General features: G+C 51.2%; 5 protein-coding genes across 6 annotated transcripts; 2 read left to right on the top strand and 3 right to left on the bottom strand.

Annotated features, from left to right (window-relative positions):
• Window positions 1–362: 362 nt before the first annotated feature.
• LOC122623722 (UDP-N-acetylglucosamine transporter) lies at window positions 363–2,992 on the bottom strand. 2 transcript variants are annotated; one of them, XM_043803034.1, is made up of 3 exons: window positions 2,538–2,992; window positions 2,321–2,440; window positions 363–1,798 (listed from the first exon to the last, which is right to left on the bottom strand). In XM_043803034.1, exons 1-3 carry the CDS (start codon window positions 2,551–2,553, stop codon window positions 861–863), a joined length of 1,074 nt encoding a protein of 357 aa, XP_043658969.1. In that variant the 5' UTR covers window positions 2,554–2,992; the 3' UTR covers window positions 363–860. The 2 variants fall into 2 exon arrangements, with proteins under 2 accessions (XP_043658969.1, XP_043658968.1); XM_043803033.1 differs by lacking the exon at window positions 2,538–2,992 and having other exon boundaries at window positions 2,321–2,489.
• A 649-nt stretch (window positions 2,993–3,641) lies between these two features.
• On the top strand, window positions 3,642–5,234 carry LOC122623277 (translation initiation factor eIF-2B subunit beta). Its single transcript, XM_043802326.1, has 5 exons — window positions 3,642–3,914; window positions 3,981–4,067; window positions 4,138–4,594; window positions 4,653–5,038; window positions 5,099–5,234. Exons 1-5 carry the CDS (start codon window positions 3,859–3,861, stop codon window positions 5,169–5,171), a joined length of 1,059 nt encoding a protein of 352 aa, XP_043658261.1. The 5' UTR covers window positions 3,642–3,858; the 3' UTR covers window positions 5,172–5,234.
• An 18-nt stretch (window positions 5,235–5,252) lies between these two features.
• On the bottom strand, window positions 5,253–6,610 carry LOC122623278 (glycerol-3-phosphate phosphatase). The gene is made up of 2 exons (XM_043802327.1): window positions 6,073–6,610; window positions 5,253–5,998 (listed from the first exon to the last, which is right to left on the bottom strand). The coding sequence occupies exons 1-2, from the start codon at window positions 6,460–6,462 to the stop codon at window positions 5,471–5,473; spliced, it is 918 nt and encodes a 305-aa protein (XP_043658262.1). The 5' UTR covers window positions 6,463–6,610; the 3' UTR covers window positions 5,253–5,470.
• A 232-nt stretch (window positions 6,611–6,842) lies between these two features.
• On the top strand, window positions 6,843–10,709 carry LOC122623275. The gene is made up of 4 exons (XM_043802324.1): window positions 6,843–7,422; window positions 7,483–8,758; window positions 9,364–9,945; window positions 10,013–10,709. The coding sequence occupies exons 2-4, from the start codon at window positions 8,018–8,020 to the stop codon at window positions 10,586–10,588; spliced, it is 1,899 nt and encodes a 632-aa protein (XP_043658259.1). The 5' UTR covers window positions 6,843–7,422; window positions 7,483–8,017; the 3' UTR covers window positions 10,589–10,709.
• LOC122623276 (WW domain-binding protein 11) lies at window positions 10,708–12,964 on the bottom strand. The gene is made up of 5 exons (XM_043802325.1): window positions 12,725–12,964; window positions 12,543–12,668; window positions 12,380–12,477; window positions 11,146–12,314; window positions 10,708–11,071 (listed from the first exon to the last, which is right to left on the bottom strand). The coding sequence occupies exons 1-5, from the start codon at window positions 12,786–12,788 to the stop codon at window positions 10,879–10,881; spliced, it is 1,650 nt and encodes a 549-aa protein (XP_043658260.1). The 5' UTR covers window positions 12,789–12,964; the 3' UTR covers window positions 10,708–10,878.
• Between the last annotated feature and the right edge of the window lie 128 nt (window positions 12,965–13,092).

The raw sequence follows: 13,092 nt of genomic DNA, 5'->3' as shown, positions 1-13,092 counted from the left end.
GGGACCGTAGCATTTAAAAGTTACTGGCATTTTAGTGCGATGTACTAAAATTGTTTAGTTAAGAGGAAATACCTAGCACATAAGCCTTTTTTTTCCAATAAAGTGACAAACTGACTACGAAACCTTTGTTCTATTTATGTTTTTCTGGCTTGACAATAACCACTTCTAAAGAAAAACCCCTCTTTTTTGTCTCATATTTATTCAAACGAAAAGAAACATTTTGAGAGTGGCGTTGTCTCGATATTGAGTCACTTTTAAAACGCTGTGCGAGTAATGCGTCTCTAGTACAGATATAAATATATGTATAAATGGGTGGCTCCTCTTAGATTTCTCCAAAATAGTTGGCAATGAATAAACACGCATTCAAGTAAATACATATGATATTAAACAATTCGAACAAAAGTAGTTTGGGCTGTGAATTGGCCGAACATCAACAGTTGCTTCAAAACTATAATTCGTTATAAGTTCTTAGTCTAGACTTGAGTGCAAGTGGATATTTACAAAAGGATAGGATACGTACGGCAATGCGGTCCAGTAATTACTGTTGGCATTCCTTAGCGTTTACGAAGTAACAATTCAAATGATCAATAATCATTTCAATGTCTATACTTTAGTGTTGCTAGTGAATACCCTAAATATATTAAAAATTTTAAATTACATAAATAATTAAGTATTCTTATCAATCCTTTACATTACAAATATCGTCTCAACAGAAGGTGCTACGAATTGTCCAGTCGTTAATATCCACCCTAACATATATACACACAAAACGTGGGGAATTTTAAGTGCACCAGATGCAGTTACCGAACGGCCTCCGGGCTACGGACAAATACTGTTGGCAGATCCGGATTCCTCCAGAGCTAGACGCGTGGCAGCAGCTTCTCCTCATCGCCACCAGGTCCCTGCATAGTTGGCTTCGGCGTCGACCTGGCAGGATCGTAGCCGTAGAGAAAGATCGAGGCGATGACCAGGCCAGCTCCAAAGCTGAACTGCAGCGTGAGATTGAATTCGAAGATGTAGATGGAGGCCACGCACGAGATGATGATGGCCAGCGAGGTGGCAAAGCCCTTGAGTATGTTATCCGCATACTTGACCACCACGGCCACAATCAATCCACCGCCGGCCTGCAGCAGCACCAGATACCAGACAAACAGATCGTAGCCCTTGAAGAATCCCTGGTCGAAGATCCTGCTGCCGTCGTTCACAAAGCAGGTGAGCAGGCCGAAGGGAATGCTAAGCAGACTCAACTGCACATTCCTCATCCACACGGAGATCTCGGCACCCTTAAGGATCTTCTCGAAGTAGATGCCCGCAAATCCGGACAGGAAGCAGGCGCCCAACGCGGCCCACAGTCCGAGCATCCTGTTCTGCTCAGGTGCTCCTCCAGCGGAGGCGGCCGTGGCTGCTGCTGCAGCTCCACCGGCTGAACCACTCGACGGTCCCTCCGTTTGGGCCAACTGCACCAGGACGATGCCCATGACCAGGAGCAGCAGCGCTCCCCACTGGGTGTTCAGGAGCTTGCGACGCAGGATGACAACCGCGAACATGGCCGTGGTGAGAATCTTCAGCTGGTACGTCACCTGGTAGGTGGCCGCATCCAAATGGGAGGCAGAGACGTACAGCAGGTTGTTCTGAACGATGTAGACCAGCGAGGGGACGCACACCTTCAGCGTGTCCATGGGATTCGCAATGATGGTCTTGTGCAGCGAGCGGACAAACTTCTGGGCATCCTTGCCCTCCTCGTTGAAGACCAGGAACAGACACGTGATCAGTTTGGCAAACTCGGCCATGAGTACGGCTACAAACGAAGGCGATAAAAGCAATCAATCAAATACATCTAATACAAGTATGGTTGCTCGGGTTTTCAAATAAGTCCAGTCAACTTGATGCAGTGTCACCAAAGCTGTCCTGAGATCGGGGACATGTATCGGGGATATGTAGTTCGATGGCTAAGCAAAACCCCAGTTGTAATCCAAGAACTTCAACCAAACCCTCTTGAGCAATCGCCTTAGAAGTCCCATAACAATTTTATCAAACTATTAGGAGCCATATGCGGAAGTGGCTGCTTATCAGCTTCTTTGCCAGCTTCACATTTACCCGAACGGCCATTCCCCGCCTGCCGCTAACCACTAACCACTACCACTACGTCCACCACCTCCACCTCTCGTTTGCTTTCACTGCTGATGTTGCTGCTTGCGTGGACAGACCCACGTTGAGGTGTCGTGGAAGTACCCCACCTCTGGGCAGCAAGGTGACCCTGCTAAGCTGGCGAACCTGGTTGACCTGGCTTGACCTGTTGGCCTGTTGGATGAGCACTTACCCGTGGAGCTGAGGAAGATGTCGCCTGGCCGGGTGCGGGCATAGCGCATGCTGAGGCCCAGGATGGCATTCTGCAGGGTCAGCGTCAGCAGGCTGATGTACTTCAGCGTATTGGCGTTCACTGGGCGATGGGAATAGGAATACGTGATGGGGGCGGGCAGGAGCGCCATATCAGTACCGATGGAGCAACGCCGCCACACTAAAGGCCAAATACTCACTGTGTATGCTGTTCATGGTGCTACGCTTCTAGCTCTCTTTTGTTTTCTCAACTCCAAAGCCAAAGCCAAAGCCAAATAGAAACCGAGGGCAAACAAAACGCCGGAGTTTGGTACACAAAGTGCTGCTAAGCTCAAGACTCCGTTTCTTGCCAAGATCAGTTGTCGGCGGGCTTCTGTTCCGTCTCGTTCGGCAGTTCGTTCCGTTCAATTTGGCCAGAAAAGCAGAAGAGCACTAGTGAAGACGACTCCACCGGACCGGTCGACACGTAAACAACAATCAGAGCCCGAAGCTTCTGCCAGCGGCGACTTTTTTATCGCCGCCAATGTGGTTGTTGTTGCTGTGGCCATGGGCGTGGCCGGGGTTTTGCAGCGGGGAACAATGAACGCAAGCCTTCTCAATTGAATGCAATCAAAATTAAAAGAAGGATGGACTATTTCCCTTAAACATAAATACTCCTTGAATATACTCTTCGGCGAAAGATCCCTTTTCTATACCAGGCTACGCCCATGGCCGGCAACTTTTGTTGCTGCTTTTGCGGCAGAGGCCGACTTTTCGATAGCCACAGTGCTGCCATTGCGGCGGGACTTGCAAAAAAAGCTAGACTTGCATGCGAAAAAAGCTAGAGTTGCATGCAAAAAAGCCAAAGGTGCATTTAACGGCCATTGCTGTGGCTTACAAAAATAGTATTTAATATAATTTTTCATTACAACTGAAAGTTTAAAGCACTACAAGAAAAGGATCGAAAGTAAAAAACTTGAGAACAAAATTCATGGGCGAAATAACAGGTAGATGTATGAATATGCATACACATGCACATGTTTGTTCTACATGCATTTGTATGTTAAATGTTTTAGTTCAGCGAAACATATTTATAGCCAGTTGTGAGTTGGCTGTTTATTCAGCTGCTGCTGAATATACGTCACAAAAAGCAGTAGCTGAAGACAGTTGACTTAAGCAATAGAAAACAAATTAAACCAGTGAATGGTAAACAACCTGTTGGCGGCGAGCGGAAAATTGTGGTGCAATACATTTATTGTTATGATTATGATTATGATTATGATAAATGCATCAGAAATATATTGCCATTTGGGATATCAAATACGGTTGATTTTACTTTGCAGTTTGTAAAAACATAAATTGTAACCTTGTTAATTTTAAATCGATAAACCATTTCAGTTCATCACTAGCATGTGCTTTTGCCTGCCCGCCTATCGATAACACGGTTCGTTGTGGCGATTTCGTAAATAGTTTTCTAATGTGATAATAGTAACAGTTGGCTACTTTCTTGATTATTGCAAAAGCCAGACAAGCCAGGACACGATGAAGGAGCAGCCACTCAAGGAGATCACCCAGCTGATCCACGCCATCAAAGTGGGGTAAGTCGCTGTCGGTTGTTAGGCACTGCTATTCAGTTGGCTTTGACATTGGAACATATCCTGCAGGTTGGTGGAGGGATCCTACAACATAACCAACAAGACGCTGGACATCTTCAAGTACATCATCATGAGCAAGAGCTGGCAGAACGCCGAGTGAGTTGCATGGGATCGCCCAACAAGGATAACACATTAATTGATAACCATCCTCCCCCCAAATTGGCAGTGCTCTCATGCAGATTGTTCGCGACCAGTGTAAAATCCTGCAGGCAGCTCTGCCCCAGGAGACGGTTACCTCGAACATTGCCAGGCGGATCCTCAAGCTGACTCGCGAGGAGTTCGACCTGCTGCACGCCAAGGTGCAGCACTTCGCGGACGACTCACAGGCCTCGATGTCGCTCCACAAACTAGTCACTCAGACCAGCGAGAGCAACGTCAGCGTAGATTACTCCGTGCCGCAGCAGGGATTGCGGGAGGCGCTGCTCGATCATCTGCAGGAAGTGGAAACGGAGCTGGAGACCAGCTCGGAGAACATCTGCGTCCAGGCCGAGGAGCACATTCACTCGTCCGAGATCATTTTGACACTGGGTCACTCGCGCAGCGTCGAGAACTTCCTCAAACGGGCGATCAAGAAGCGTCAGTTTCTCACCATCATCGTGGCCGAGTGTGCGCCAGCCTGCCGGGTGAGTTGGGAGTCTTTATGTTGCCAGTATGTTGCCTAATTGTTTATGCCTCCTTTAGGGTCACAATTTGGCTGCCAGCTTGGCCGGCGAGAAGAATGTGGAGATCGTGGTGATCCCGGATGCGGCCATCTTCGCAATGATGTCGCGCGTCAACAAGGTGATAATCGGCACGCACAGTGTGCTGGCCAATGGCGGACTTAGAGCGGCCTGCGGAGCCTACACAGTGGCCCTGGCCGCCAAGCACTACTCCGTGCCGGTCATTGTACTGGCGCCCATGTACAAACTCTCCCCGCTGCATCTGTGCGAGCAGGACGCCTTCAATATGGTCGGCTGTGCGGAGGATGTGATACCCTACGATTCGATTCCGGCACGCGAGGCCAAGGTCTACAGTCCCATGTTCGATTACGTGCCTCCGGAGCTGGTCACCCTCTTCATATCCAACACGTAAGTGGTGCGTCTGTCCGCCTTGCCATTGTTTTATTTGGATCCTTTTTACTTACTTAGCGGTGGCCACGCCCCCTCGTATGTGTACCGCCTCCTTACGGAACTGTATCATCCCGAAGATCTGGAGATTTGAAATCGTGTTTGTCTCTCGTTATTTTACAAACTCTACTAATAAAGTCTGACCCTGAAATCCACAGTAGCAAGACCATTTTGATTCGGATTAATTGAAATTCATCAGTTTCATAGTAAACATTTATAAACTTTACAAATCAACAACGGTTACAATTAGCTATATTGAATAAGCAATAACAAAACATATAACACTGCGGTGGATCGGTTTCCGATTTAGGAACACACTACTTTCTCTCCAGTTAATAGCTGATTTCAGGTAGCACGTTGCTCGTAATATCCCTGCGATACGCGATTCCTAACCTATTTCTGAATATTTTCAAGCAGCTGCGTGAAGTCCGCCAAGCTATCAGCATAGTAGTCCGGCTGGGCTTCCACCGGGGCGTTCAGCATGTCCTCCTTGGTCAGACAGCCGCTAAGTACCAGCAGGGATTGGAAGCCGCAGGCCTTGCCGAACTGCACATCCTGCACCAGGGTGTCCCCGATGAAGATGCAGCGCTTGCAGTCCCGAATCTCGAACATTTCGCCAAACATCTCGCCCAAAATGGGCGACGGCTTGCCCAGGAACGTGGCCTCGCGTTGTGTGTAGCGCTTAACGTGCTCCAGGAAGTCAAAGAACCCGGCCACATTGAGGTTCGCCGCCAGTGGCATGATGACATCGCTGCCGCCGGCTATCAACTGGCAGTCGTCGTTCTCCTGCAGGTGCCTGATGGCCTTCGCCAGCTCCACGTACGAGAGGTCCAGGTGGATGTCGAACAGCACTGCTCCCACGGGCTTCTCAATGGCCAGGTGATCCACCAGCGACGCGGCCGTCAGGTGCTCCTTGACTTGCTGGAGGAAAAGGCATGTGGAAAAGGCCCTTGAACTAAATGCATACGAGTATATGTAATAACTTTTCCGCTTACCAGCGACTCAAACTCGATGTTGTGCTTACGCAACGTTTCGTTTGCTTCCAAGGACATGAGGGAGAAAACCCGCTCGCCCGGCTTGTGCTTCTTCAGGTACCTGACAATGGTCTTCACCGGATGAACGATGTCGTCCTCCTGGACGTTCTTGGCGCCAATGTGCCGAAACATCTCCATGTAACCCTCCTCGGACCGGAAGCTGTTGTTCGACACGAACTTGATCTGCTTGCCGGCCGCTTTCAAGGCATTGACGGCGGCTCCGGTGTTGGGAATCCAGCCGACCAGCAGCCAGACGACGCCATCGCAGTCGCTGATCACCAGGTCGAAGGAATCGATGAACTGCCGCTGCTCCTCGAGGCTGAGTTTCAAAATGTGACGTGGTGGCGACATGACGATGTGGGGCCGCTGGTTGTTGGTTGGTTTGTTGGCTCACAGGAACGGATGCTGGTTGCGCGCGCACGGAAATTCCACAGCCGACTGACTGCCATTGCCGGCATTTAACCTTCAATGTCAACGCATTGACATTGTTCCCCCGATTCCCCGGACTCTATACTGTACCATACTGTACTAACAAGCGTACGTATGTACATGTTAAGTATCTTTTATTACACGATTTAGCGAACCGACCTGAGCTGAGTGGCTCGTCCGATAAGATTCCGTATGTAAATACAAAGATCTTCTGTGTGGAACGCGGCATGAAAGACTCGTGCCTTGTCTATTTCACATTCCCACCTCTCGTCAGAACGGAAAACAGTCCGCAAAATGCCTCATTTGCTTCCTACTTTATTTGTGGATTTGTATCTTAACGAATACCTTATAAAATTTGCACGCTTTTTGTTTTGTTTATAGTGAGTCTGCTATCTGCCTCAGAATTGTAGTTTCACTTGAATTTAACGGAATTATATTACAGCCTTATAGATACTTATACTAGCGAACTAGTTCACTGCCAAATTGACTTCAAGATATCGAGTTCTATTTGTAATGTTTTAAACGATAATTTGGCTTTAACTTCAAAAACAAACCATCATTCAATAATGTACATATTTCTTTAAACTCTTAAGGTTTGGCGTGGTATTAATATTATATTCGAACGATTCACCTGCTTCCCTTTCCGCCTTTCAATTGCATTTCTTTGAAAACCTCTTGATACACGTGATTGAAGGCGATTGACAGAAGTATTGATCGGTGCATTGGCCCTTTGTTTACACCGCAATTCTTGTTGTTCTCCCAAGCTTATAACTATTGCAAGCACTAGCGAGTACAGTAGATACTCGAGAGGCTGAAACTCTGTCACCTGATTGCTGGGGGAAACACGTTTGAGCGTGTTTGCCTCGGCTGGAACTCAAAAAGGTACAGCTGACGCAGCGGAAAACTAAGCCCAAGTAACTAATGATCGTAAACTACCAACAGCGAGAACCGTTGAGTGCCGGCGGAAGTCCCACTGTGCTGAGCCGTAGACCCACCTGAACCGCCCGTCAACACCTTGACATTGATTGCTGCGGCATTTGGCCAGCGAAAGGGGGAAGGGGTAGGAACAGACGAGGAATGGAAAAGCCGCCGGAACGGAGGAAACCACAAATGGCCAATAATTCAAATTCAAATGCAACATTTCAATTGGCGGTGTCCGGAAGACGCTCGTGTCCGCGGCGGAGAAGGCGCAAGAACTTGGCCAGCGGGGCGTATACTTGATGTGTGTGCGTGTAGGTTTTTCGGTTTCGGTTTCGGTTTGGGTTTGGGTTTGGGTTTGGTATATCGCATCGCAAGTGCAAATCGATTGCCGGGCCAGCTAGTTTAGTTAGGCGTCTCCCTGATAAGATACGAAAGTACCAGTTGCGACCGCTTGCGGAGAATTCCGCCAGAAGAAAAGCACACTCGAGCCCCTGAGCTTGGAGCAACTGTGCCCGGCAGTTATACAACCAGTCAAGAAAAAAGAACGTTGTGGAAAATGTCTGCCCTGGCCAATGGAGGAAAGGAGGAGGATCTGAAAATTCTGGCCCAGCTGAAGAGCATCGAGCAGATCAACGAGCAGCGCCGCATATTCCTCAACAGCACGATCAACGAGGAGGAGACGGAGGTGACGGCGGGCACAAACGGATCGACGATTCGCGAGGAGGAGGACGTGGAGCAGAAACTAAAAGGCTTGAACGAGCCCGATTCCCAGAAGAGCCCAGCGGCGGAGGCGAAGCAAACACCAGATGACACAGTAGCACCACCGGCAAAGGAGCAGCCAGAGGCCAGCGAAAAGGTGGAGCCAGCCAAGCCTCTGCCCCCCAATACGCTCGCCCTGAACGTGAAATACGCCACGCTGCCAAGTCCCAATGTGGTGACCCTGCGATCCCCACTCTCGCCGCCACCCAAGCCGCCCATGCTGGGCCGCACGCGGAGTATAGGCTCTGGCGATGGCAAGAGTCCCGCCAGCAATGGAACTCTCTCGCCCGACAGCTCGCTAATCCGCCAGAGCTTTCCCGAAGGCGTGATCACGCCCAGCAAGCCGGCAAAGAGCCCGGCCACGCCCAGCGAGGAAGCGCCGGCGACCGTCTCCGCCCGCCACTACGAGGGCCTCATCGAGGAGCTGCGGTGTCCCGGCTGCGCTGGCGCCATGAAGGCGCCCATCCTGCTCTGCAAGAGTGGCCACAGTGTCTGCGAACAGTGCACCCGCATTCTGCTCATGTGCCCGCTCTGCAAGGTAAGGATTGACGTCAGCTCCCCCGAAAGTGTTCGGCGGTTATCAATATCATATTGCCCCAGTGTGCCGCTTATCTAGTGACGTGCAAATAAATGTACATTGGCATAAACTTGGGAGCAGTTAGTCGCAGATTGCCATCTTCGACAGGCGCAGGACAGAGTGATCTCCAGTTGAGATTACCAGTTTTATTGCCCTACACCGAGACACCGAAGGTTTCTAATCAATTCTCAAGTGCAGCCCACTATCTGCACTACAAGTCACTATAAATATACCCTGTCTATGTTTGTAGATATATGCACCAGTACTCTTGTAGGGCACACTAGCTCCTGTTACCTTCCAACTATTTTGGGAACTATGTATCTTCCACTTTAAAGAGTGTGTTCCATTGGGAGCTAGGTTTATACTTTTCCATTAGGCATGCTCTTTAGACAACGGACAACATAAGTATATCGAAAACCTCGTGTCATATCGCTGATAAGTATGATAAAGTAGTTCTCATCAGTGCTGGAATTCCCAGAAATGGCACAGCTAGAAGGGCATATGATGTGATATGATATTGCGAATACATGTTATCCGAAATAACACAAATACCTTTCGTGCTGCAGGAACCCTTCACCAACTCGCGATCGCTGACCGTGGAGGCGCTGTGCGCCAAGGCCCACTTCCGGTGCGGACACGCCTCCGGCGGCTGCCAGGTGCGGATGCCGGTCGTCCTGCTGCCGTGGCACGAACAGCAGTGCATGTACAAGCCGATGAAGTGCTTCATGGGCCGCGTGTGGGGCGACTGCCGCTGGCAGGGACGCGAGGTGCAGTGGAAGGAGCATCTGGAGGAGGAGCACGACGACCGCCTATTCCGGTCCAGCAGCGCCGATCTGCAGTGGAATCTGGCCACGCGGCGGAAACCGCTCACCGGCTACTACGTCTTCCAGGCGCACGACGAAATGTTCAACTTCTACGAGATCCACGACCGCCAGCGCGTTCTCTTCACCATGACCTGCACGTCGAACCGGCGCGACAGCAAGTACAACTACGCCTACGAGGTGACGGTGCTGCAGCCGGATAACGAGGCGCTGTCCATGACCCAGAAGTTTCCCGTGCACAGCGAGTACGACAAGGACATCCTCATGGAGGGCACCTGTGTCAGCATTCCGCTGACGGAGCTCAATCGCTTTCTGGACCAGGACAAGGTGAGTTCCCAGTACCCTGAATTGCCCCGAAAACGAGCGATTTACTAATTCGACCGTCACCTGGCAGGTTCTCCACTATCGCGTGAGTGTGCTGGCGGTCAAGTCGCCGCGTCGCGCAAAACCACCGCGCCAAAGTCTGCCGCAGCCGGTGGACCTGGAACAGACCGCGAATGGCGGCGTCAACGGGAAGAGCGTGCCGAGCAACATGATCATTACGCGCACCTACAAGGAGGCCATCGGCGAGGTGGCCAAAGCGGAGGCGGCCACTCCGGAAACGGAGGAGAATCCAACTACCGCCGACGACGCTGGGCCCGATGGAGGCAATGGAGCCGCCGGTGCGGAACTCGAGCGCAAGTGGGGCACACCGCAGCTGCACTTCAATCGGAAATATCTGCGGAACACTCTGAACGACGCCACGCCCGTGGAGGACGAGCTGCGGCCGCTGGCCGCCGATCTGCGCAATGGACATGGCGACGACAAGCTCTCCCAGTGCAGCAACAGCACGAGTTACACGAAAAAGGTATCGGACTCGCTGCGCAGAAGCTTCCGGGCACTCAAGGCGGACATCGTGGAGATGCGTCCGTTCACCAAGAAGGCAGTCAGGGCTGGCTCTTCCTCTCCGGTGCAAACCAATGGCAAATAGTGATGCGATTTTCTACGTCGTGGTTATTATACTGCAGTTTTAACAGTCCAGTTGCAAGCATGTAAATATAGCAAATGTTTTAATCTATTGAATATGTACTAAAAGCGAAATCAAAAATAAATTATACTCTACAAATGTTCGTTATTTGAGTCGGAACACAAAGCAAAACCAAAAAAAAAATAATGTCTCATTCCATAGGAAGCTACCAATGAAACGAGTTTGGTATTGGTTTGGATGACTCGTTTTATCTAGGACTTAGACTACTCAATTTACACGACTCCATGCGAGTGCTACAGCAAGCCCTGCATCTCGTTCATGAACTGCAGATAGGCGTCGTCCTTGGTGGGCGGCTTGCTGTGCGCCTCGGAGGGGGCGTGGTGGCCATCGTTGGCCGCGTGCCTGGGCCTCGTCGCACGGCGCTGATCCTCGCGCTTCACTCGCAGCGTGGACGGTACAAAGCGGGTGACATCCGCACTCAGATTCCTAAGCGTAGGTAAGAAAGGTATATTTAGCACTTTGAAGTTGTTCTACTGCCCCGTTAAGGTAACGCAACCCACCTGATTTGTGGCTTGGCTGTAATGGTGGTCACACCCTTGGCTGACTCCTTCGGCGGCCCTGCCCCGCCTCCCTGCTTATTGTGATGGGCGAGGCGCGGGGGCAGGCCTGGTGGTGGTCCGGGTGGCATCCTGATGCCCATGCGGGGCATTGGCCCCAGGCCATGCGGTGGCCTGGCACCTGGCGGCGGTCCAGGCGGCATGCGTATTCCGAAAGCGGCACCCGGGTGTGGGGGTCGCATGGGCGGAGGTCGGTACATTATGCCCGGAGGCCCAAGATTGTGAATGGGCGGTAGTTGTGGGATTTGTGGCGGCGCAGGCACCGACGACGCTGGTGGCAATGGAATAGTCGGTAATGTGGGCGCTTGCGGTGGAGCAGGCGTTGCGGTCGCTATGGTTGATTTTACTGGTGGTGGCTTGGTTGGCACTTCGGGCATCTCTTCATCCTCCTCTGGGTCATCGTCGTCCTCACTGTCGGTACTGCTGGCGGATTTCCGATCGGAGCTAGATGCTCGTTCCTGGCGCTTGTCCAAATCATCCCCTTCGTCCTCCTCCCGCTGTTTGTCGGCCTCGTTGTCTTTGGCCGCCAACTTTCGGTGTTTACGCTTGTGCACATGCTCCATTTCCTTCATGAAGTCGTCGATATTTTGGTTATTTGGCTCGGCGGCCTCATTGTCCTTGTCCTTGCCCTTCTTCAACGACTCCTGCTCGTCCTCCTCGCCCTCGCCATCGTAGTCTGTATTGCCCTCAGCATCGGAATCGAGTTCGGACAAGGCAAACAGATCTGGCGGTGGTCCCGGCGGGACGCCCAGCCAATCCTTTTCCTCGTCCTCCTTCGATTTCTCCACTTGCGCCTCGCTGGCAGCTGAATCGCTGTTCTTGGCCACGCCTGGCGGAGCACCTGGCGCATAGGGCGGCAAGGCCATTGTCATGGGCGGTGGAGGAAGGCGTATGCCAACGGATGCCCCGAATCCGGCAACCACCGAACCGCCAGTGGATCCAGCAGGTCCGCCTGGCATGGCAGACACCGGAGCCGGCAGCGGAATCTCGTCAATCTGGACGCTCTGGGCGTGCTTAACGCTTTCGTAGTACTGCTGCTTCTTTAGACGCTTCTTCTCGTACTCCACCTCCTTGCGCTTGAGGTCCGCCCAGTGCTCTGGCTCGTCGTTGTGCTGGAAGAGGGATATTTGAGTTTTAAGCTGGACTAGACCGAGTCTGGCAGCTGAGTCTGTCTTACATAGAGTCGCATTACGCGGTCGAAGGTCTCCTTCAGCTTTTTTCGCTTGTCGCGCAGCACCTTCTCGTTCAGCGGCGATGGTTGCAGAACGTTGTACTCTGCAAATGAAGGGCACTGCATTAGTGGCTGGAACGCATCCGTGCTCGCTTTATCGAGTACTCACCCATCTCGTCGATCTTCTCCATCTCCTCGAGTATCTGTGAGGGATCCTTGTTCTTCAGGACGGCGGCCCGCACCATTTGGCGCTGTTTCTTGTTCTTCTTGAGCTCCTTCTTGCGGGCCTCCTTGCCTGAAAGGTTCAGTTTGGTGGGTACACAAAATCGAGGTGGAAAGGATCGTACTTACGCGCCTGGTCCGTGGGATTCATGTACTTCCCACTCTTGGTGGTGTTAATGGAGCGGCGCCCCATCTCGCTGGCGTTTGGCTGTGGCTGCGACTGAACAAAGAACTACACCTAACCGGCGGCACTTAAATATTGTTACCGGCGTTTTCCTCCTGCCGTACTTCCCAATTTTCTGTTATAATATCACTTATATTTATTTATTTATTCTTTTGCAGCACGATAGGCCGATACACGCGCCTGCTGATACCGATAAAAAGCGATAGCCTCAGGCAACAGTAAACACTAGTGCTGGAAGGAACAGCTACAATTAAATCTGACGGGAAATAGCTAACAACCAATGCATAAAAACTTGATGCCATTAAGCCGAAAG

Source organism: Drosophila teissieri, chromosome X, assembly GCF_016746235.2.
Source record: "Drosophila teissieri strain GT53w chromosome X, Prin_Dtei_1.1, whole genome shotgun sequence".
Lineage (NCBI taxonomy): Eukaryota > Metazoa > Arthropoda > Insecta > Diptera > Drosophilidae > Drosophila > Drosophila teissieri.
The sequence above is the reverse complement of the archived record's forward strand: the minus strand, read 5'-3'. Positions and strand labels throughout refer to the sequence as shown.

What these genes read in the sequence shown, in the direction of transcription:
- LOC122623722 (XM_043803033.1), bottom strand. Translation starts at nt 2,489, where the DNA reads ATGGCGCTCCTGCCCGCCCCCATCACGTATTCCTATTCCCATCGCCCA. An exon ending in CATCTTCCTCAGCTCCACGG is followed by an intron (nt 1,799 to 2,320) that starts GTAAGTGCTCAT and finishes CTTCGTTTGTAG; the next exon opens with CCGTACTCATGGCCGAGTTT.
- LOC122623277 (XM_043802326.1), top strand. Translation starts at nt 3,859, where the DNA reads ATGAAGGAGCAGCCACTCAAGGAGATCACCCAGCTGATCCACGCCATC. An exon ending in AGTGTGCGCCAGCCTGCCGG is followed by an intron (nt 4,595 to 4,652) that starts GTGAGTTGGGAG and finishes TGCCTCCTTTAG; the next exon opens with GGTCACAATTTGGCTGCCAG. An exon ending in ACCCTCTTCATATCCAACAC is followed by an intron (nt 5,039 to 5,098) that starts GTAAGTGGTGCG and finishes TTACTTACTTAG; the next exon opens with CGGTGGCCACGCCCCCTCGT.
- LOC122623278 (XM_043802327.1), bottom strand. Translation starts at nt 6,462, where the DNA reads ATGTCGCCACCACGTCACATTTTGAAACTCAGCCTCGAGGAGCAGCGG. An exon ending in ACATCGAGTTTGAGTCGCTG is followed by an intron (nt 5,999 to 6,072) that starts GTAAGCGGAAAA and finishes CTTTTCCTCCAG; the next exon opens with CAAGTCAAGGAGCACCTGAC.
- LOC122623275 (XM_043802324.1), top strand. Translation starts at nt 8,018, where the DNA reads ATGTCTGCCCTGGCCAATGGAGGAAAGGAGGAGGATCTGAAAATTCTG. An exon ending in TCATGTGCCCGCTCTGCAAG is followed by an intron (nt 8,759 to 9,363) that starts GTAAGGATTGAC and finishes TTCGTGCTGCAG; the next exon opens with GAACCCTTCACCAACTCGCG. An exon ending in GCTTTCTGGACCAGGACAAG is followed by an intron (nt 9,946 to 10,012) that starts GTGAGTTCCCAG and finishes GTCACCTGGCAG; the next exon opens with GTTCTCCACTATCGCGTGAG.
- LOC122623276 (XM_043802325.1), bottom strand. Translation starts at nt 12,788, where the DNA reads ATGGGGCGCCGCTCCATTAACACCACCAAGAGTGGGAAGTACATGAAT. An exon ending in ACCGCGTAATGCGACTCTAT is followed by an intron (nt 12,315 to 12,379) that starts GTAAGACAGACT and finishes TCCCTCTTCCAG; the next exon opens with CACAACGACGAGCCAGAGCA. An exon ending in ACAGCCAAGCCACAAATCAG is followed by an intron (nt 11,072 to 11,145) that starts GTGGGTTGCGTT and finishes ACCTACGCTTAG; the next exon opens with GAATCTGAGTGCGGATGTCA.